The sequence below is a fragment of the Sturnira hondurensis genome, unplaced genomic scaffold (genome assembly GCF_014824575.4).
Source record: "Sturnira hondurensis isolate 20B ecotype Veracruz unplaced genomic scaffold, ASM1482457v3 Scaffold0007406, whole genome shotgun sequence".
Classification (NCBI taxonomy): domain Eukaryota; kingdom Metazoa; phylum Chordata; class Mammalia; order Chiroptera; family Phyllostomidae; genus Sturnira; species Sturnira hondurensis.
In genome coordinates this window covers 1036571-1059474 of record NW_028080037.1, presented here as the reverse complement: position 1 = coordinate 1059474, position 22904 = coordinate 1036571, and the positions used below count along the sequence as shown (strand labels likewise).

General features: G+C 61.7%; 1 protein-coding gene across 1 annotated transcript in view; it reads right to left on the bottom strand.

Moving 5' to 3' along the window:
* The window catches only part of RIMBP2 (RIMS binding protein 2), a 99380-nt gene that overhangs the window by 26024 nt on the left and 50452 nt on the right, over nt 1–22904 (bottom strand). Inside the window, exons 3-8 of the mRNA XM_037051866.1 lie at nt 20778–20900; nt 12846–12950; nt 6954–7004; nt 5363–5383; nt 1531–1735; nt 66–211 (exon numbers count right to left, since the gene is read on the bottom strand). Of these exons, the coding sequence (XP_036907761.1) occupies nt 66–211; nt 1531–1735; nt 5363–5383; nt 6954–7004; nt 12846–12947 (525 nt within the window). The 5' untranslated portion in view covers nt 12948–12950; nt 20778–20900. The remainder of the gene's footprint in view (nt 1–65; nt 212–1530; nt 1736–5362; nt 5384–6953; nt 7005–12845; nt 12951–20777; nt 20901–22904) is intronic.

Sequence of the window (22904 nt, the reverse complement as noted above, 5' to 3'; positions counted from 1 at the left end):
CTGGGAAGTGCCGCTGCCCAGACCCAAGGCGGGGCTGTGTGGGCCCCTCCCGAGACAGCACTCACTTCGGACTCAAATCTGCATCTTGGGCCTCCCAATCCTGACAGAAAGGTGGGCTTGACAGACAGTGGCTCCGGCTTGTCCCCGGGGAGTGGCAGGGGCCGGATGTAGTCCCCGATCACAGTGTGGCTTCCAAAGGCGCTCTCCCGACCTGGCCCCGCCCGTGGAGACAAGGGGACGTGGAAGGGATGAGATGACAGAGCACCTGCCCCCACCCCATCTCTGGCATCAGCTCAGGGCCCACCCACCTCCACTCGGCCTGCCTGACCAACCCCTCATGGGCTGTCTGCCAGGCAGGGTCCCATGTGCAACCGTGGCTCGGTGGTGACAGGGGTGTACACGAGAGGCAGAACAGTCCCATCAGACAGAACCTAGTGGGCCTCACGGGTGAAGAGCCTCCCCTTCCCTGGCCCACAGCTGAGAGGACACGCAGCCCCGTGAGCTGCAGCCCTGTCAGGACCAGGGAAGCCCCATGTCCACTGACCTGGACCCTGCAGCATCCAAGGCTGCACCCCTGGCTCCCTGCCCACACTTGGTGACAGGCTCCCCTTGGCTCCCACCAGCATGGGTGGGCTCTGCTATCATTCAGGGCCCAAGGGGTCCCAACAAATCACAAAGGAGCCAACGGGCCAGGCTTGTGGCTGCAACCACCTCGACCAGAAACAAGGGCCGAAGGAGCTCTCTGCCGTCCTGTTCTCGTGGGGCCAGGTGGCCATGAGCCCCGCCCTGGTGACATGCAGGGCCAGCAGCTCTGAGACCGGGCTGGCCAGCCCTGTCCCGTGACAGTCGAGTCTCAGCCACCCAGGGCCCCTCCCCCCCGTCTCTTGGTGGCTGTCACCTGATGGGACTGCCTCACTGAAACAACGACTGCCTGAGTCCTGGTCGGCGAGCACCAAGAGGCTCCCAGAGCCCGGCTGCAGCAGGTTTGGAGAATGGCCTGGAGCCGGTCTGCAGCCGGGGTGGCTGCTGACACGACGCATGTGCCCTACAGGGCTGACGGGTCCGGGGACGGGGGCTGCGTGCTGCTCCCTGCCGCGGCCCCAGCACCCGCAGCCGTGAGGGGTGCACAGCACGTGTGTGGGGCTCCTCACTCGATGAGCCAGGGCCCCAGACCCGAAGCCAGCCGGGAATGAGGGCGGGCTCTTCTGTCCTGCATCGTCCCGGACACGCTGCTCGTCTCAGCCAGTGAGGCGTCCCAGGGCCACTCTGCCCCGCAGGAGTGACAGCCTGGGCCCTGCCCACAACCCCAGGGTCAAGTCCCGCCCTGGGCTCCCCAGGTGTGTGGCTCCACGTGGGGCTCCAAACAGCGCTGAGCACATGCTGCCAGGGGCACATTTGCTGACACCTGTTAAGTGCCAAGTGTCCTGGCACACGAGCCCCCTGGCCCAGCAGGCACAGCCCTCATGGCTCATGGGGATTGCCAGCCACCCTCTGCACCTGGCCTGGGTGGGCAGGGCTTTGGGCACTCACCTGACCTGATAGAGGGGGCCAGGCCGTTCACGAACTGCGGGAAGAGCTTGCCAGGGGACAAGGGCACCTCCAGGGAGGCCACGGAGCCGCTGCCCAGCAGGTCGGTCCTGCCGGCGTGCTGCCGGAGCCTCTGCAAGTCCCGTGACAGCAGGCTGAACTGCTCGCTCTGTGCCCGGCACGTGTCCTCCAGCTCCCGCACCTTGCACTGGGAGAGGCACCCAGGTCAGCCGGGTGGGGGGTGGGGGGCAAGTGTGTGCGCGAGTGTGTGCACACACGTGTGTGTCTGCACCAAGCAGGCCTGTGTGGGGCGCAGGCTGCCCCCACCTCCCCCAGGAACAGCGTCTGACAAAACCACACTACCCGCTCAGGCTGGCACTGGCTACGTGCCCATTCAGGGCGAACACGGGAACCGCGGGTGCCACCAGATCCTGCAGAGACTCGGGCCCCAGCCCAATACAATGGTCCAGGCCCTGCACGGGGCCTGGGCAGGTGGTGGAGGAAACTCGCAGCGAGGGCTGGCGGCACAGCCGGGACTTGGGGACAGCGCAGGCAGTACTCAGCCCCCAGCCCACCTTCCCCCCAGGGGTGCCCCCCCTGCAGCGCCCCAGAGAACAGCTCATGAGCAATAAGGGAGACTGTTGGCAGGGTTTCTCTGGCACCATGGTTGCCACTTGCAGACACCTGGAGACATCTCAGGACAGCCCAGCATGGGCATCTCCCTCAGGGACACGGGTCAGGCAAGGGGTCGCCTGCCCTGAAGCTCTCTCCTGCTTTCTCCAGTTCCTGCCCCCGCTCCCACTCCAGCAGCATCTGCCCCTCCGTGCGCCTCTCTGGATGCTTCACCCCCTGTGCAGGGGCAGCGGCCGAGGCTTGCCTGTGCCCGGTGGGCACCCACCACAGAGGAGCACACCCAGGGGCAGCTCTTCCTCCTCAGCCCAGCGGTCTCTGCATGGCGCTCGTGGTCCCCAATCACTAGCTCCCCTATGGCTGGTCGGCTGCTCCTTGGCTAGATGGTGAGCGACAAGCCTTTGCCGGCTGGCTCCCCAATGTGTCCTCAGTGCTCAGCAGAGAGTCAGCCCACAGGAGGTGCTCGGTGAATGTCTGCTGGGTTGGTGACGAGGGGAATTCTGCCATAATGAGGGGACTCTGCCGTGATGAGGGGACTGCCGGGCAGGCTTCGAGTCCTTGTCTGTCTGCATAGGGCCCTGCCTTGCCGACGCTCCTTATGCCGTGACCGGCAGGAAGCCAGGACGCTGCGTTGCTCATTTTGCCTGGTCTCCCCAGCAAGGATGGGCATTTTTGCTGGCTTCTCTCCCACTCTGTCCTCAGCACTCGGCAGAGAACTCGGTCCCAGACCGGTACCCACACACATCAGGCTCAACACCGGCACGCGTGCAGGGACAGAGGAGCGGCAAGACAGTGGCGACAGACCCTCAGAGCAAGGACCAGCGGACACGCCCTCCACCAGCATTAGGCTTTCATCGCCTTAGTCCCGAATAGAGGGCTATTTACAAACCTAAAGTTAATTTCTTGGATTCGTTTAAAACCATCAGCAGGATCCTCTTTCAGAAAGCGGAGGGAGCTCGGCTGGGCCGACGGGCCCACTGAGGAAGGCGCAGGCCTGGACCTGCAGCACAGGTGGGCCTACGGGGAGAGCACTGGCTCCGGTGGGGGCAGGGTGACTCTGACCCCAGAGCGGGAGAGTCGGCAGGCAGGACTCTGGGACGGGGGCAGTCGCCAAGCCCCCACTGCAGCCGAGGGGCACAGATGGCCGTGGAGGAGCCCTGAGGCAGCCGCCCCCACAGCTCCTGCCACCTGTAGCTCCACTGCTGCCCCAGGTGTACTCACTGGTAGGGGCGACCTCAGGAAAAACTGGTGACGTCATCAGCTCTTCCCTGAGTGCGATGGATGGAGAAGCGGGTGCTGGCGGGGGAGTTAAAGGCACTCGGACTGCCCGTCAGCTCTCCTGTCTCGGTCTCTCCCACCCTGGAGTGACCTTGGGGCTGACACTTGGTCCCTACGTCCAGACGCTGGTCCAGAGGACTCCTGGCTGCCCAAGGCTGCCAGGAGCTGGCCTGTGGGAGCTGGGGGCGGATGCCCTGCACAGTGCTGAGCTGCAGAGCACACGCGGAGATGCCGCTGGGCATCCACATGCTTCATGCGTGTCTGCACATGTTGCGCAGAGGCACCGGGGGCAATGCTGAGACCTGGGTCTGTCCTGCCACCTCCAGGGTGTGTGGCCTTGGCCCCTGGTCCCTCTCAGTGAGCCCCGGCTCCCTCATCTGCAGAGGAGAGCAGCGTACCTCCCAGAGCCCCAGGGCACACAGCGGGTGCATACCTCAGCCCCCCCAGATGCGTCACGTTCCACCTGCCTGGGCCCCCGCTGCCAGCAAAGGAGTCGGCAGGTGGCGTCCATGCGCGCACATCGGCGCCCCCTGCTTCTGTCGTCAGCCAGAGACACGGAGGCCCCTCACGTTTTTCAGGGTGATCCCCAATTAGGGAGCGCCTTTCACGGCCTCTTAAGTGCCCATCTCTGCCCTGGCTCCTGCCCACAATGATGGTGCACAGAGAAAACCCTGCGAGTCACCCGACCAAGCTCTGAGCCCCAGGGCCTTTGCAGAACCGGGGTGGGGGTGGGGGGATGGGCGGGGCTCCCGACCCTGAAAGAGGACAGAGGCCCCATGGGCAGAACCTGGGAGTGAAGAGGCCTGTGGGTTAGCGCTTTGCCCTCTGCAGGCCACAGGGACCCAGCACCATGGGGACCCAGGTCTGCCTCACTTCCTACGATTCGTGCCTCCCTTTAAACCACTCGGCCGAAGCCCGAGGGACTGGCTGCCGCGCTAGAGGGCCCAGGCCATCAGAGTCAGTGTGTCTCTGTACGGGGCAAATTTTCACAGTGTCAGGGTGGATAAGCCCCGTTCTGAATGGGACCCGGAACCCCTGTGCTGCTCTCAGCGCCGACAGAGGCGGAGAGGGGGAGGCCCTGGGGGGCGAAGATGGAGTCGGGTTTGTCCTGGGCCGGCTGGACTCCCCAGTACAGGCGCAGGCACAGCGTCCCTGCCCCGCCCCTCCCGGCAGAGACGCGGGGGATCCAGCCATGAAGGCCACTCCTGGGCAGGGCATAGACAACCGTCTGGACCCCAGGAGAGAGAATCCCTGAGGGATCCAGGTGTGAGATGCCAGTAAAGCGTACACCTGTAGCTGTTTCCGTCTCGGATTCACAAAGCAGCCAAAGCTCTGTTGCGCTTGAACACCACGCCTGTCCCGCCTCACACAGGGCCTGCGGGTCAGACGTGGCAGCACCTCGGCCGCAGACCACCGCCCTGGCCTCGCGTCCCGGCTGCTGCCTGAAGTCAGCCACGTTAGGGGCGACACTTGGTTCTGTAGCTGAGGGGCGAAGCGCAGCCCGAGCCCCCACACCACCTGCCGTCCACACAGACACACCCCCACGCAGACATGGCAAGCAGGTGTGACGTTCAGGTGCCAAGTCTGAATTCCGATGACCCGCACCCGAGTCTGGGCTCCCAGCCGGCCCTCTCGCCTGCGGCTGGCCCGCGCTCACAGCGTCCTCTCCCTGGGGTCATCTGAATTCACCAAGCTGTCTGTTCCCCAGCCTGAAAGTTACAGCCTGGGCAGAACACGGGACCCGAGCTCGCCGGGCCTGCTCAATGGGCCAGGGGCCAGACTGTGCGTCTCTCTGCCCCCCCGACCCCTGCTGTGTGGAGGAGCTGCGGTTTGGGAAGGAGAAGGGTTAAGTGGGCCCAGGGAGCTGCTCCATGCGTGGGGAGTGGCAGCAAGCACACGGGGGAGGGGACACACTTTCCTGAAGTACCTGCATGCTCTCCAAGGTGTTCTAGGCGAAGCAACAAGACACAGTCACAGAAAGACATGTGAACAGAAGAAGGTATGACTCTCAGCACATCGCACTGCTCGTCGTTCTCCAAACCAAAGCTCAGCACAGCCGTCACCCCATGTCAGGCAGGCAAGCAGTGCCACCAGCCCCGGGGACATGACCTCAGCAGGGCTGTCACTGCGGCAGCTCAGCAAGCGGTCAGAATGGCACAGGCCATCACCTCAACGGCTTCGGCCGACTGGAGGAGAGCAGCCTGCAGCCTGCAGCCGATGCAGATTCGAGTGGGGGGCAGCCTGGGAGCAGCCGGGCGGTTTCTGGGGAGAGGGGCGGGGGCGGTCTGCGGGCCTGGGTTTCCCCCACTGCCCATCACGCTGGCCCCTCAGGTCCTCATTAGCTAATGGACGCTTCCAAGAAGTCAATTTCACATAGATGACGACAGCCAGAGAACCTGCTCCTGAGGAGACAGGCCCTACAGGGCCCCGTGAGAGATGCACGGGTTCCGCTTAAGTGGCTGCTATGCCCTGGGGACAGAAAAAGGTCACGTCCAAGAGGGCGACTGCACCCCCCATCTGGAGGTGGTGGGCCGTGCCTGGTGGAGGGAGTTGGGAGGGGTCCGCTGCAGCTGTGCCCGAGACTGGGGGTCTGCACTGTGCGGGCTCTGTCTCCACAGGCAGGAGGCCCGGCCCGCTCACGACCTGGGCACGATTCACAGAGGACGCAGCGGGCAAAGGCCTCTTGGTGGCTCCGTCTAGATTCACTCCTCCTTCTGCCCCTGGAGGCTGGCGTTGGGCCAGGACCAGGGACAGAGGACGGTCGCTCCTGGCACAGCACCCACACCCACACTGGTTGGTTCAGTGCCCCTTCCCTGCCAGGCCCCCCATCACCTGGGCAGCAGAGCAGGGCCACTGACCTTGCTCTCTGAGGACAGCAGTATGGCCGTGCCCCAAAGGGCCTCTGCTGCTTGGACGCCCTGGGCTGTCCTCTCTCTAACGCTGCGGGCGCCTCCCTGACACTCACTGCCAGACGCTCCCTCTGCATCAGCCCCGTCCCCTGAAGACCTGCCCCACACAGCTCACTCCATGGCAGGACGCCCACAGGAACGGCCCGCCACCCTTCTCCTCGGGGAATTGGGCTCCTGGCCTGCTGGCCTTGAGCCTCAGTAGAGGAGAGTTTGGAACAGCTACAGCCATCCCGCCACCATGAGGGGCCTCCACAAAGAAACCAGGAGTCCTTCCCATGCAAGGACCATCCACCCTGCTTCCCACTCGAGAGGAGCCAACAGAGGCGAGAAGACCACCTCTGAGACCCCCAGCCCTGATGCTGGCTGTGTAGCCAAGGGAAAATCGCTTAACCTCTCTGAGCCTCATTTCCTCCCATGTACATAGGGAATCTCCAAGGCACCTGCTGCACAGGCGGCTTGTGCTGACGAGACAGGAGGATGTGTGCACAGCCCCAGTGACCGGTGCCCTGTGGGCACGTGGGAAACGCCAGCAATTGTGTCACTGGGCCCGGGCCGCCCCAGACCTGACCTCAGCCGCCCCGAGAGAGCCCGGGGGTCACATCTGCTTACCTCTAGCAGCTGCACGGCACCTTCATGCTGCTTCTTAGCTTCAACCTGAGCCTTTTTGATGATAAAAACAGAAAAGTGCACGTTTAAAGGAGAAAAATATGAAAAGAATGGGATTAATATGTCTAGATGATCAGGAAGAGACTCTTCGACTCTTATCGCCATCATAAGCCCTGAGTTTTGAGAGCCTGGGTCAGTTCTCCTTTTCCTTCCCTTCTGGCCAAGATGGAGTGGGCTTCAACTGGGTCTGACTCTGTGAAGCCGGATGTGCGCCCTGACCCGACAGCAGGAACAGGCTGACGGGACTCAGACGGGCGCGTGGGTGGTGAGCCCTGAGCCTGCTCCTGAGACGGCCACACGCACGGTGGCCACACCCGGAACAGCGGGATGGTTCCTCCCGAAGCCTCAAGTAGCCCCGTCATTTCCCCAGGTGTCCTTAACTGTTCAGAACAACACAGGCGTGCGGACCTGACCCCCCGATGGCTGCAGGCCAGGCAGGACCACAGAGACCTGGAGGGGAGGCTGTGGGGGCGCCCTGAGCCTCCAACGGGCTGTCGGCAGCTCAGCCACAGCAGCAGGGCATCCCCCTCTTCAAAGTACTGGGAGCAAAACCGTCTGCTCCACAGAAAAGAAAATTCTGCAGGTTTCACTAAAGTTCGTTCTCAGGTTGGCTGCTGCCTGGGCCTGATGGCAAATGCACACAAAACCGAAATGCGGCATCATTATTTCTTGTCCCCAAGGACCACGGGTCCTGGTGTTGTGAGGACAGTAAGCGTCTGCTGGGTTTGCCTGCCTGGCACTGGCACCCTCTTCTCCTGGGAAGAGCCCATTACTTGGCCAGGGATCCAGCCCTCACTTGACTGAGCACATGAGAGCAGGTTAGACTCTAGTTCTAGTTTACTTTGCCTGGGAATTCTGAGGTAGATGGAGGCACCTTGCCTACTGGACTTGAGTCGGAGTGAAAGGGAGTTTGGTGCAGCTGCAGCTACACTGGCACCATGAGGGGCCCCCACATGGGAACCAAAAACAAAGCCATTTATGTGTTAAATTGAGATTTACGACATTTAGAATTCTCAGTTCTGTAGAGCACCATAGGACCCAATCATCTCTCGTTCTGGGTATCTCCCTGAAATTTTGAAAACATTTACTTGGAAAGGTTTACCTGGGTACCCTTATGCTCACTTCAGGATTATTCATTGTGGCCAAGGCATGAAGACAACCAAAGTATCCTGGGATGGATGACCAGATAAAAAAGATGTCATACATATATATACAATGGGATGCTAGTCAGCCATCAGAAAGGAGAAATACTGCCGTTTGTGACCACACGGGTGGGTCTTGAGACCATCATGCTGAGCGGGACGAGTCAGGTGGAAAAGGACACAAACCGTGTGATTTCACTCCTGTGTGGGACGTGAAACCGAGAGCAGCAAACAAACCCACAGGACAAGCAAACGGACGCACAGACACGGATATCAGTGCGGTGGCCGCCAGAGGGGACAACGGGGGTCGGGGAGGACGAAGAGGGTAAAGGGGTCAAATGCACAGTGGCAGAAGGGGACTAGATTTGGGGCGGTGGGCACGCGGTGCGATACATAGACGGTATGTCATGCAATTGGACACTGAAACTTAAATAATGTTATTGACCCACGTCACCCCAATAATTTTAATTTAAAAAAAGGGCCCTGATCAGCATGGCTCAGTCGGTTGGGTGTCATCCTGCAAAGCAAAAGGTCACCAGTGCGATGACCAGCCAGGGCCCAGGCCTGGGTGTGCGACAGGGCCGCCACTGATGTGTCTCTCACACATGGATGCTGCTCTCCCTCTCTTTCTAAAGACAGACAAATACAGTCTCAAAAATAAAAATAAAAAGAACTCTCGGCTCCAAAGGAGCACTTTCTCCAGGAGACAGGGATTCGACGTCCTGAGCCCTTCAGTGTCACCAGCACAGCGCCTGCTTCTCCCTCGCAAACCTCCCGTGGGTCAGAAAGGGGGCGCGCCTGCCCGGCCCCCGCCTCCGCCCCCCCCGCCCTGCCACGTGAGTGAGAAGCAGCCTAATTAAGATTTCTGTAGCGCTCATTCACATGCATCATTCCATTCGCACATTTTTCAAATGAGGCTTTTAAAAGCTGGGAAAGTGAATAGAACACAGGCGTTTAATCACACCATTCTTGAATCCAGCTCCGTCTCCAAACGCTTAAAATTGTTCCTTTCAAAGCAAAAGCAGCAAAACGTAACAAAACGGGGGTAAGACAACCCGGCGGAGAGCGCGCAGGGATTATACAAACACCACCAGCACGGAGCCAGTTGGGTTGAAGACGGTTGTCGAGTGCAGGACGTAAAAAAGCAACGAGAGGCGGCAGAGCGGCTGTTAAAACTCGGCCAAGTTGGCAGGAGCAACTTGGCTTCCGGCTTCGACAGAAAATCAGGAGATGAGGCTCGCGGGCTCCTCGCAAGCTGGGCCCCGGGGCAATTGGAAGGGGTGGTTAAAATTATCCGCTCAAATTGGCAGCCCTGAATTCTTGCTAAATCTAGACGGCAGCTTAAGCAAGGCTCCTGTTGGGGGCCAGTCTGGGGGGAGGCTGTGACCTCCATGGGGACACGGTTTCCTGCTGAGCACAGTGGCCTCGGGAGGGACCAGGACGCGGGGAGGCCCCGGGGAGGCCCCGGGTCCGGCTGCAGGGAGAAAGGGGTCGCCTCCTAGGGAGCAAGTGTCGGGGGTGACACACCAGTGGCTCCAGTGGGGGCGGAGACGCACAGGAGTGATGGATGTCCCGTTGCCGCCAGTCTGACTTTGGCCAGATGGACGAGAGGCCCCCACTCAGAGCAGCAGGCCCCCTCCAAGCCCTGTGGGGACTGGGCTGGGAAGGTGGGCGCTGGTTAGGAGGGAGCAGCCAAGGGTCACGTGAGAGCTGAAAACACAGCTCCACGCGAAGCTGTGTGGCAGCAGGTGGGGCCCCCACACTGGGCAGAGCTGAGGAGGCTGGTGGATGCACCCCAATCTGCAGGGGGTCCCTGCCACCCACACGACAACTGACCCCAGACATCGGAGGGCAGCCCGTGGAATGCAAGCAGAGCGTGGACCATGGACGGTGAGGCAGCCCCTCCTCTGCGGATGGCCCGTTTCAGAAGTAGCCTTATGTGCCAGGCAGGCCTTGCCCGGGACGGGGGCGCCCTGCCCCCAGCGAGGCCGGGCAGCCCTGCAGGCGAGTCCTAAGTGTGGGGACTCCCAGAGCCCCGGTCGTGAGAACTGCTGCTCGTGACCAGGCCAGGATGGGCCTGCCCCAGAAACCAGGAAGCCAGGGGGACCAGAGCAGCTGTGGTCTGCCCGTCAGTTCCCAGGCACGTGACCTAGTCTCAGGTGCCTCGTCTGCAGGGGGACTGCCACCGAGGTCATGCTGGGGGCGGACCAGTGTCTCCACTGCTTTCCTCAATGCGGACTGGCGTTGACGTACCCGTCTTAGGTCTTATCGTCACTTCTCTCTCACTGTCCCGACCATCGGCTGCCTCAGTGGAGGAAGCTCGGCAGATCGCCCGCACACTCCCTCCCCCACTCACTCACTGTTCTTCAGCATCTCCGTTCACGCCCTCCGTGTGGGGCCCCGGCCGTGTGCCAGGCCATGTTCTGGGGCAAGGGGCCTCCCTGCACAAGGTGATGAGGCAGGGAGGCTGGGAGGGACCCCAATGATAAAAACAAGCCACCTCTGCCACTAACAAAGACCCCAAGAGGTGGACAGTTGGGGGATGTGCAGAGAGAGGGTCAGTGTGACTGCAGCACAGTGACCCTGGGAGGGAGGGTGACAGCGCACGGGAGGTGGTGGAGGGAGGCGGGCACGGGAAGGAAGGGGCGTGTGTGTCCCCAGTGCTGGGCAGACACTCCGCACACGGAGTGGAGGCTGTCCTTACTCACGGCCAGTCCTCACCACCGCCTCCCTGCCGGGCCCCCCGGACCGAACGCCGCACCCCAGCTGAGCCCCTGGCCCCAGCCTCCCTGAAGAGCACTGGAGGGACGGAGTGGGGGCTGGGGTGCAGCGCTCCCACTCCCTTCGTCACTGCGCCTCCCAATCGGAAGGGATTTAACCTTTCTCCTGTTCATCCACTCTCTCGCTCAGTGAGAACAGAGGCCCGGTCTTGCTGGCCCGTGTCCCCAGTTTCCAGGACAACCCCCGAGCAGCCCGAGGCCAACGTTAGCTGAACAAATGAATGAATGAACAAATGAACGATGCGGTGGCGAGAGTGGCATCGGACCGCCCCTCGTGGGAAGAACAGAAGGAACTCACCACCTCACGCTGCCCAAGGCCCAGCCTTCCTTGTCCAGCCCTTCCCAAAACCAGAGCCCCGAGAAGTTACAAAGGCGCAACGTGCACATTCCCTGAGTTCCTGCCCCAGGGCCCCACTGAGGAAGCAGCGCATGTCCAAACCAGGGGTGACGGCAAACTCAGGGACGTCCAAACCAGAGGTGACAGCGAACTCGGGGACGAAGGAGCCAAGGAGATTGGACAGGGCTGGGGCGTGGAGCTCCTCGTTGGCATCACCTCGGCATCAGACCCTTGGGAAACCACCACCCAGGATGCGCCGAGACCCCGATGCGCTGCCCTTCCGGACGACACTGTATGTCTGCAGGCTGTTATCTGCCTCAGACACACCAGCCTGGGGGCACAGCTTCTGGGTACCAGGGAGCCGCCGCCGGGTGCCGGAAGGTCCTCGCACCACGGGTGAGATAAGACTGGTACTGTGGCCGGTGTCCCAGCAGGACCCTTTCTAGATAGCATCTAACGAAATATTGCTTCTGGGTCGCCAGCCACTTTGTGATGACAGGCAATAAGGGCTGCGACAGCGCCCATCAGCGCTGACTTAATGAAATCTGCGCTTAATTCCAGGCGTAAATGATTAGAGGAACAGCATATGAAGTTGTCACCCGGCACCACGCCCTCTGCGGGTGAGCCCCGGGGGAGGGGCGGGGGGAGAGATGCCACCCCCAGCAGCTGCTGCACAGGGGTCCTGGCCCTTTGTTGTGAGACCAGAGACCCTCTGTCTAAGGGGTGCAGGGCTGCTGCCCATGGGGAGGGGTGGGCAGGGGAGGGCAGGGAGGCCGGCTGTGGGAGGAGATGGAGACGAGGACTACACTCAGGGCCCCAAGCCCCGTGGCTCCGAGAGAGAGCACCTCAGGTGTGTTTGGGGAGAGACAGGAGGACCATGGCTTTTAAAGGCCAAGGGGGAGTTTTCTTAGCCCCCACGCTGTCACCAGTGCTGGGGGGGCACAAACTGCCCAGCCCCCCCTTTCTTCTCTCTCCCTCCCTCTCTGTCGATGAGGTCACACTATAAACATTGCCCCAAAAGTAGACTTGCTCCCTTAGTCACACAGCATGAGCCCTCCCCAGATACCGGATGCAGACTGAAGCGACCCAGTGACGTCACACTGGCATGAGGTGGGTACTAGCAGGACGGACACAGCTGTGCCCTGGGATGGGCCCCGGACCGAATTCAGTTCCCCACCCCCACCCACAACAGCAGTGCACAGAACCCCCAAACCCTGTGAGCAGGGCGGGGCTCCCTGCAGGCAAACCTCAGGGTGGAGGCCGCAGGGTCAGAGTGTGTGTGTTCAATTCTAACCGCTGCTGGGGGGCTGTCCCCCCGCAACGCCGGAGCCATCCCCACCCCACCAGTGACCCAAGTCCCCCTCACAGCCCCCCCACAAGGACTGTCCGTGCTTCGCGTCAGTGTTTGCAGCTCAGACATGAACACGGGTCAGGTCAGGGGAAGCAGAGAGCTGGGGGAGCACAGAGGCCTCGGAGCGTCGCTGGCCAAGACCCCCAGCCTGGACGACAGCCTCGGCGGGCAGCCTGCCAGCACCCAGCACCCCGCGTCCTGGGCCCGCCCGCGCCCCCCGCTTACCTTCTGCAGAAGGTCGATCTCCTGCTGCTTGGCGTTGAGGACAGCCAGGGCCTGCTCATGCTCCAGCTCCAGCTGCTGCCGCCTCTCAGCAGCCTCTCGCATGTGCTGCGGGGACAGGGCGCGTCAGGCGGTGTGCTGTGCGCGGTGTGCTGCGTGCAGTGCGGCCCCTCCCCACCCTGACCACCCCGCCCCCTGGTCCCGAGGGTGGCAGCACCGTGGGGACACTCTGCACCGGCACAGCTTCCACCCCGCTCGCCCTTCTGCTTGTAAACCACGGGCTCCTGGGCACAGGTGAAACGGCGAAGACTCGTTCTCCTCGTTTTGGAAACGTGCTCCATGTCTCCTCTGCACTGTCCCCCTAGTGCTCTGAGAGGAACGGCCGGGGTCTCACTGCCTTCCCACGCGGCGGGTGTTGTCCCAAGCGGGTCACTGCTGTGTAAGTCATGCAATTCTCATGTCACGCTGATCACAGGGAGTGGGTGCCACAACCAGGGCCGCTCCACAGAGGGGTGGGGGGGGCACCAAGTTCCACGGGGGGGGAGGGGGGCACCGAGTTCCACAGAGTGGGGACCGAGCACCAAGGAGCCCCCCTCTGGTCCCGAGGCTGGTGGTGGCTGCCGAATCCAAACCTGAGGCCCTGGATGGAGCCTGGGGCTCAGCTCGGCCATCTGCTCGCTGCGCTGGACCACACGCTCAGCGCCACAAGCCCAGAGGCCCCTGGGCCAGGCCTGCCTTCAGAGCAGGGGGGTGGCTCCCCGCTGTGCCCTGTCCTTCGTGGCCGGGCACAGTCCCACCTACGTTTAATGAACAACTAATGAGGCCGCTAATGTGCATTATCGATGAACACCTGCTTCTAGAGGTGTTCTGAACATGACGTGAGCTAGAATAGTACCTGTCATGTACCAGTCCTGTGTCAGCCTTTACTCTGAATGTCTGAAAACCCTACTAACCTCGTGCACGATGACATAGCACAGTCATATAACGGTCACATAACAGTGCCACATAACAGAGCCATGTGACACAGAGTCACGCAATACAGTCCTGTAGCACGGAGTCACGTGATGTGGAGCTGTGCAGTTCAGAGCCACGGGAGGCCGCTCCTCCATTAAACCCGAGGGGCGCAGCACGGTCAGTGACCGGGGCTCCACCAGCAGGACCGAGAGTGACGAGGACGGTGGCATCGGTGCGGTGATGACGGCCAGGCAGACGAACGGCCATCTGTTAGGACCCCCGCCACAGAGTCCAGGCGCACACACAGCCGCGGCGATGCTGAGCGGGTGCCAGGCTCACCCGCTGGAGCAGCTGCGGGGACCAGCGACCTGCCTGGGGCCCCACGGGCCACCCAGAGAGCCTGAGAGCCGCCCCAAGAAATCCGTCTGGGTGGGCTGTGGGGCCCTGGGGTCATGGCAGGACGGACGACAGACACTCTTAGGGACAAAGAGGACACACGGCTCAGGAGAGGGACAGAGACGGCCGGGGTAGGAATGGCATCTGTGTGTCCCAGGCCAACAGACCAAGTGGACGTGTGGTTCTCAGAAAAGCAGGAAGCTGTGAAAATGTGTGCCCTCTGTGGACACTGAATGTGAGGTCAATGGCAGTGCTGGTGCAGGGTGGGGGCGAGAGCTGGGGACTCGGACCCCGCCTGCCCCTTCACAGCTGGGGCGCCCGCAGGGCTTCCTTGTGGCCGTCTCTGTACCCTCAGGCCCACAGCCGTCATGCTGGCATATTCAGGCTCATCCCCCACACCGCCCAGCCGCAACCGGCGCCCAGGGGTCCAAGCCAGCAGCCACTTCTCTGCCCCGGGGGCCCCTCTCTCACAGGGCACTTGACTCGAGGGCCCCTCCTTCACAGAACGTTCTCGGCTCCTGTTCGGGAGCCCCACGTTTGCCCAGGCTCCTCTCCTGCTGGTCCCCAAATGCCACACTTCTCCTGGGAGGCAATCTGTGTGTCACTCACGATGCCACAAGCCTTTGCAGTTCCCATTCTCCCAGAGCGTCTGGAAACCCCTGCCTTTCAGCCCACGACAAACTCCCCCCAGATTCCTAATATGCACCTTCCACATCCGTCTACAAGCATCTCGCCACTCCGAGGGCACACGCCGTGCCCCATGGGGACGCTTCACATCTGAGCAGCTCTGAGGACCACAGCCCTGCAGAGGCTGCCCACTCAGCTCTGTCCGGGAAGGCTGCTTTTTAAAGCTGTGCTTTTTATAGTGGGATGTCGACATCAGCGCCAGCACCAAAGTAGCCTACAAATGTCACAGGGCCACTTCCGAGGGAGCTCAGACGTGACAGGAATGAAGGGACATGGAGCAACTGAGTCAGCCCCTTAAGGCAGACCCATGGGGGATGCGACTCCCACACAGACCCAGCCCCTCCTGGCCAGAGACATTAAGGGAAAAGCCATTGCCCTTCTCAGGAGTTGCCAGGGACACTCTTCCACTGACCCACGCACTCACGGGACATCTGTGCCCCGCCCAGGACCAAACCCGCCACCTGGGCACTTGGGACGATGCTCCACCATCTGTGCACCACGGCCAGGGCTCACCACCGACACCCTGCACGCCACACGAGGGCGCGCTGCACGCAGCACAGAGAAGGAAGCGCCCCTGTGCGTGCATCAGCGTGATGCCTGGTGAGCACACCCAGCACTCACAGCACCTCGTGGTCCAAACCAGAAAAGCAGGCATTGGAATTTGTCGGGGCTCCCTGTCCCGTGACTCCCTGCCCCAGGACTCCCTGTCCCTCTTGGAAGTCAGATTCATTCACGAGAATTTCCGCGACAAACAGCCCTGGGAGCTTTCAAAGCTGAGATGCACCTTTGTTTCCCCGATGATCAGGGAGCCCCCAGGTGACGCTCACAGCTCTGCCTGTCCAGGGGCTGCTCAGGGCGCCAGCTGGGAGCAGGGGCTCGGGTGGCCTGGGCACGAGACAGTGGCCCACTCTGCAGTGGGGCCAGAGGGACGGTGTATGTCCCACGGCCCCAGCCGATAAGCTTCAGCACCCTGACAAAGACTCCCCACGGACTGAGGATGGACTGAGCTTCCAGGGCAGCCAGGCACCTCCCGTCCCTCGCTGGTGCCTGAAGGTCGATGGCGTGGTCAGCTGTTTGGGGACATCGAGGACCCAGCGGCCCACCACAGGGTCAGCTGGAGACTGGGCCCTGGGCTGAGCCCTAAACGGAGCCTTCTGGAGGCTTTGCTCAGAGTGTGCGTCTTACAACACGGAAGACGACCTCAAAACGTTAGTTCGACGTGAGGATGGCCGCAGGCGGGCTGGACGGCGGGGGGGGCTGAGTCTCCAAGCAGGGCCTGGGTGCTGGCAGGCGCAGAGGAGGAGCCGCAGCCACAGGCAGATTAATGGTCCCTGTGGGAGGTGCGTACTAATCCCAGACAATTAGCCCATCTGCCACCAGGAGAGAAGCCCCGGATTATCTACATCACTGACTGATGCGTCGATCAGGACAAAATTTCATTCTGAGTACTTTTTCCTTTTTCTTGGAGTCAGAACAGAAGGTGTCAAATTTAACCAGTCAGAAATGTGTCCCTGGGTCAGATTTCTGGACCCCGCACCGCACGGTGAGGCGTGAGGTGGGCAGCTAGCAGGGCAGCTGTCGAGGGTCCGGCTGTACGCCTGCTCCTGGCACCACCCCCGCAGTCGGACGGAGCGCTCGGCACCCTCTGCCGCGACAGGCGATCCTCACCGGGTCGAGAGCTATCTAATTAAACAAGCCTCTGTCTTCAAATCCATCACTCCCGGTCTCACTGGAGAGTCCGACACTTAACAGTTTGGGCTTCTCGGCAGCCAACAGGGATGGGAGGGAGCAAGTGTGTCCTCTGGAGCTCACTTCCAAATCAGGCCGCGGTTGCAGTCCTGGGCGCACCCAAATCTGGGGGCAGTGTCCACCTGCCCACAGCCGTCCAGCACTTCTCTGGGGACTGCTGGTGGGCCAGACGGCAGCTGCCATGGCCGGAATCTCTCTCAGCCACCCCCCCCCCCGCCCCTTGGGTGCCCCAGACCAGCCCAAGCCTCTGTCAACAGTCCGGTTGCTGAGCACTCAGGCTCACCACGAGGGGTGAGTCCTGGCCTCAGAGAAAGACAGGTGTCTCTGTCCCCACCCCCACCCCCACAAGCAGGGCCACCCTACAGGGCCTGAGCGAGAGACAGGCAGGCCACTGGGCTGTCCACGGTGGTGGAGGCCCTGCACACTGTGCCCTGGGCCCATACAGGGCTCCCGGATGCAGACAGCCCTGAGCACCAGGCAACAGGAAGCCCACGTGAGAAGCGGTTGGGCTGTTTTGCTCCTGAGTCTGAGAAGCTAGAGAAAAAGCTTGCTCCACTTTACTGCCAGGTGACCCCCGGCGCCTGCTGAGACCTGAGCAGAGTTCAGTGGGGGGCGTCCTCACCCGACGGCCACTAGCCCGCACCTTGCAGAATCCCAACCCCAATCCCTCCCACGGCCCGTCCTCTTGGAGACCCTCCGTCTCTGCCAGAAAGAGGACGCACGTGACTGCAGCCGCGTGCTCACAGAAGCCCCTGGACCGCAGGCCCCCCACAGCGCCGTCTCGCTCCATGAAGGCGGCGGTGCCTGCAGTGACAGGCCACCCAGCGACGACGCAGCCTCTCCCTCGCTCGGCGTCGCTCCGCGCCTGACTTGGTCCTCGGCAGTAGAAGACGGAGTCTCTCTCCAGGTGGCACGCCGTGGTAGGGAAGTCAGGCCCAATCCACCAGTGCAGCAGGCCGGGCAGGGCTCACTGAGCAAGTGCGGGGGCAGGCAGCCATCTCTGCAAAGCTGAGGCCTCGTGTTCTTGGCCACCATGAGCTCAGAGCTCAGAAGGGCTGGTGTCGCCGGCACACTTGGCATCCCGTGTCTGTTGATCACCCTTGCAGCCCACAGACATCCATCACCCGCCCTCCCCACGCCAGCCTGGGCACTGGTGACAGGGTGGCCAGCCCACGTCACATCCGCAGCCCCCTGGTGGGCGGCCAGGGCAAAGCAATCCAGACCCAGCAGGTGCAAAGGCCCTGGGGCCCACGGAGCCCTGAGAAGGGCTGAGGCCAGGGCCGTGCAGTAAGGGGAGGCCAAGCCTCGACCTGAGCCCACGGGGCTCCTCTGAGTCTCCCTGACCTCGTCTCCTTTCTCTCCTGCAGCTCTGGCCCCCCACTGCCCCTCGGATGCAGCAGGCACCCACCCCTCTGTCCGAGGCCTTTGAACTTGCTGCCCACTTGCTGGGACACTCATTCCCTGGATTTCTGCATGGCTCCCTCCTCCCCTCCACCCTGGTCTCCATCCAGCATCACCCTGTCGATGAGTTCTTCCCCAACCAGTGCCAATGACAGAGCACGCTTGTCCCTCACTGTCACCCCCAGGTGTGCTCGTGAATGTGTCATTATCTCTGGCAGAATCAGGGACGTGGGTTCAGTCACTCCTCTCCAGCACATACAAAGGGCTTGGCCCCTATCAGATGCTCAGTAAACGTTTGCAAGGCAGGAGCGGGTCCTTGGGTGTGGGTTCAGCTGGGGCCCCCCGACGGAGACAGCAGGCCTTGGAAGGTCTCAGTGTCTGGGAGCCGGCCCCCTCGGAGCGTTGGCAGGGACGGCCCTGCCTCCTGGCCGCCCAAGTGCAGAGCTACTTGGTGGCCGACACACAGCCCCCAGAGAGCCACGTGCTGGCGGGCTCGCAGTTCACTGGCCGGCCACAGACCCTCAGCGAGAAGCGCCTTTTGCTGAATTGAACTGTCAGCCTGAAGACAAGCGGCACACCCGTGACACTCGGAGACGAAGAAGCCACTGCACCAACATGATGGGGGGCTAATCACCAGTCCAGACCAACGCCGAGCACACGCCGCGCGCTCCGGGCAGCAGCAACGCCCACTGGCGCAGTGAGCGCTCTGACTCGTGCGCGTGCCCGTCGCAGCCCCTCTGCCCATCACTCCACGGACGCCAAGGCGTGTCAGGTGTGAGGCGGCACAATTTACTCGGCTGTGACCAGAGGGTGTTCACAAGTCAGCATGCAGTGACCACCACCAAGCACCACACTCGCCCGTGCAGGGTCTCTGCTCCGAGCCCCTTGTCCCCCGCCCCCTGCAGTGGTTCGGGCCCCTCCCTGATGATGAGGAGGGCGGTCCTCAGAGAGAGGACCAGGGTCCTGTGGTTACAGCACGCTCGGTCACCCGGCAATCCCTGGCCCCCAATTGCCCACCCCGAGTGTCCCCTTCATGGCAAATGGCACTGTGACTCACCCCAAAACTCACACATGCACCCCCAGTGTGGCCCTAAGGCCACCGCCCGCCACAACCCCGCCCAGTCCATCAACCAATCCTGTTGATTCTACCGTGAAAATATACCCAGAACCCAACACTCCTCCTCCCCCTGCCCCCGCCACACCCACGCTGGTGCAAGCCACCCCGTCGCATTCCAGAGCACGGCTCCTGACCTGGGCCCTGGCGCCCACTCCCGCCCCACACGTTTCTCTCCACAGGTGCGACGTTTCACAAGCAAAGACCAGAATCTGCCCTCAGCCCTCAGCCCTGCCTGTGGCCACACGCTTGAGGAGGGAGCGCCCAGCTCCTGCGTCCATCAAACTAATGGAATGTGACACAGGACGGTGCCACCCTGGCCAAGTCCTCATGGGGTCTCCATGTATGTGCTGCCCCCGCCCCCCCGCACAGATCACAAGTGCAGCTACCTGGACCCGAGAAGTCCCTGTCCCAAAGTCCTCGTGCTCACCTACAGCTCCCACACCATCTCCTCCTCTACCTGTCCCCCAAGGGCATGTGACACCCCTGGCATGTCACCCCTAGACAGGGAGGAGGCAGCCAAGGAGAGGGCTCTGCACAGAGCGGGAGGGACAGAACAGGAGGGACCTCACCCCACATGTGAGCCCGGGGTGTCTCCACGTGTGCAGGGCCCTGGTGCCGAGGGGAAACCTGAGGGCAGGTGGAGGGCAGTGGGCATCTCCAGGCCAGTGGGAACATCAGGCCCTTGGCCCACTCCAAACCGGAGGGGAGACTGGCCTGCAGCCCTGCAGACAGGCCGGGCCCGGACACTTGGCCCAGCAGCAAGAGAACAGGGCATCTTTATTCTTAAATTGAGATGTGGTTCACTTACCATAGAACTCACCCTCTGAAACTGTACAATTCAGTGGCTGCTGTTTACTCACAAGGTTGTGTGACCCTCACACAGAGCCCAGAACATTTTCATATCCCCCAAAAGAAGCCCATGCCCCTTAGCAGTCACCGCCTCTCCAGCTCACCCAGCCCCCACCTCCCGCTGACCCCTCTGCTGCCGCGGGGGGCCTGGCTGCCGCGGGGTGGGGGGGCACTCCCTGCCTGGGAGATGCCTAGGGTGCTAGCAATGGAGAAGCTGGGGTGCAGGACCCAACGCAGCCACTCTGTCGTGCCTGCGGGGTCCACACCTGTTCCCACAATGAGCATGCAGTGAAACGGAACACCTGCCCCGAAACAAAAAAGCCAAGGAACTCATTCAGCTCGACTCAGTGGCATCAGCAGCAGGTAACCCCTCCCACTAAATACTGAAAGCGACCCCAGCCCCCCAGAAATGCACGAGAAGCCTCCCAGCCCCGGTGCCCTGGTGAAGCAGTTTTCTGACTTTGCGACAAAGGTCATCCCACTTATGAGGTCTGAGAAGCCAACGCAGACGCCTCCAGTCCCCGCTTATGGCCACCTGCTCGCCATTCGGGACAGCTGCCTGCCATCTTCCGCTCAGCCGTGTTTAGCCTCCCAAGAAACGGAGTGTGTGACTGGCTCTTCAGGACCGCTTCCAGAAACACTTGGATTTTGTCATTTACCAGAGTTTCTAGCATAAAAACAGCACCAAGCGCCCTGAATCTTGACGACGAAGAAGAAGAGCCTCAGCCCCTTCCCACTGAGGACCCCCGCGGTCCCTGAGGGGAGCAGGGCCTGGCGCCTACCTTTAGGACCTGTTCTAGGTTCTCCAGCTTGGCTCGGAGCTGGCACTTCTCCTTCACGGCCAAGTCGCGCTCTCGGGTCACGACAGCGAGCGCGTGGCTCAGCCGGGCATACTCCGCTTTCACCTGCAGGCAGCCACGGAGAGAGAAGGAGGCTGTTTACAACTTGGTAAGAGCCGTGGACATTCGTCTCCCCCAGCAGGTGCTTCCTCTTTAACTCGTTCCGTCGAATCTCTCCTCTGGCTTCCCTGTCCTGGCCTTTGTGCTGGGTCCACTCCTGCTGGGGTGAATACCAAAGGCCAAGCAATCTGAACACTGCTCCTTTTCACCCCGCCCACCACCACAGTGATTGGCTCAGGACTGGGAGCGTGCCCCAGCCTGGCCAATCAGTGTGAGTCCAACCCTCAGACTAGTGATTGGTTTCAGAAGGCCACATGACCCAGTTGAATGCACAGAGCAGTGTGCTGCCCATGGAGCCTGGGACATACTCTTTCGTCCAGTGGACTCCAAAAGTTGAGGACAAAGGCTGCAGCTGAAGCGCCATTTGCCATCATGAGGGGACGAGCCATCTGAGAACAGAGCCAACAAAATGGATGTGGCACCAGAAGATGTGAAGAAGCAGCAGGACCCTGATGACATTCTTTGAGCACCTGGATCAAGCTGTGCCTGAAGCTAATGTTTTCCTTTCTGTGCAAATGGGCAAGAGGATTCCCTTTGCTTGCTTACACCGATCTGAATTGTGTTCTGCCCCTTTGAACTGAGAGTCCTGAGAATACAATAGTGTTACCCAAATTGTCCCAGATGCCAATTTTTTTGTCTAAAACTTTCACCCTAAAAGGGGGTAACAACGGCAACAAGGCTGCACATGGGTGAGGGTGACCGCTGCTGCGACAACTCGGGACCCTCGTCCATTTTCAGACATGAGCCCCAGGGACACGTTTCTCAGGAGCTGCCTGGGCGGTGCGCTGGCATGAGGTCTCTCCCGTGGCTTCTTAGGAACAGAGCAGGGCATGCCCCTGTGAGAAGTCTCCCGGTTTGCTCCGCAAGTCCTCCCATCGTGCCACAGGTCAGCCCGTCCCTTCCCCTCCTCCCCATGAGCCACACTTCAGGAACAGACTGTCACGAAGTCATGCTTTTCAGCCACGTGGGTCCTCTCTGCCTCCAGCCTTTGTGTGTAGAGTGCTCACGGGCCAGGTGATCTCTGTGGCGGCAGCAGTGGAGAGGAGGCACCCACCGGGGTTCCTGAGTGGAACAGGGTCACGGGGAGCTGTTCCCAAGAGGTCACAGAAAGGCCTGCCTGGCAGGAGTGCGTCCGCCCACACCACTTGTACAGCGAGGGGAGCTTGGGCACACACCCACGAGCTCCGAGCGGCAGTGCCATGGCCTCGCTGAAGAGGACGCACTCACGCCAAGGCCCTGGCACCACGGGCACAGGCTGGCAGGCAGCCCTTGCACCTCGAGGCTGCGGGTCAAGAGGTGGGGCTTGGGCACAAGGTCCCACAGCCCATGCCCAGGTCACAGAGCAGCCAGTGTGAGCTTCCTGAGACACAGCCAGAGCGGGCCGCTTCCTGACCGAAGCCTCCTGTGGCGTCCACAGAAACCAGAGACACTCTCAACTCCCAGCGTGGCCTGCGGGGTTCCACAGCTCCCAGCCCCACAAACCTCTCTGCTGGGACCCACTGCCATGTGGCCACCACCCACCATGCTTGGACCACCCTGGTCTCCTTTTCTGTCCCTTCAATAAGCCACACTCACTCCCACCCCCGGACCTTTGCATGTGCTACTTCCATCTGACACACACCCACCCACCTCCACTCTGACCCCAAGCTGTGCGGCCTGGCTCCAGCAGCTGCCTCTGCCCTGGGCTGTAGTCATGTGGTCATGCAAGAACAGTCATGACCCTGGTATTCCCACTGCTGACCTTGAGCTCCTGCTCTGTGTAGCTGATAAGCCCAGAAAAGGGCTTCCTGTCTGATGGGTGGCAGCTGAGCCGCCTGGAACAGGACTGATGCCTGCAAACACAGTGGCCTCAGCAGCGGTTCCCAGGGCCACACTCCTCTGCCCAGGGGCCCATCCCGCCCTGGCTGGCTGCTGCCAGAACCCCATGCCGGTCCCTTTCGGGAACAGAGA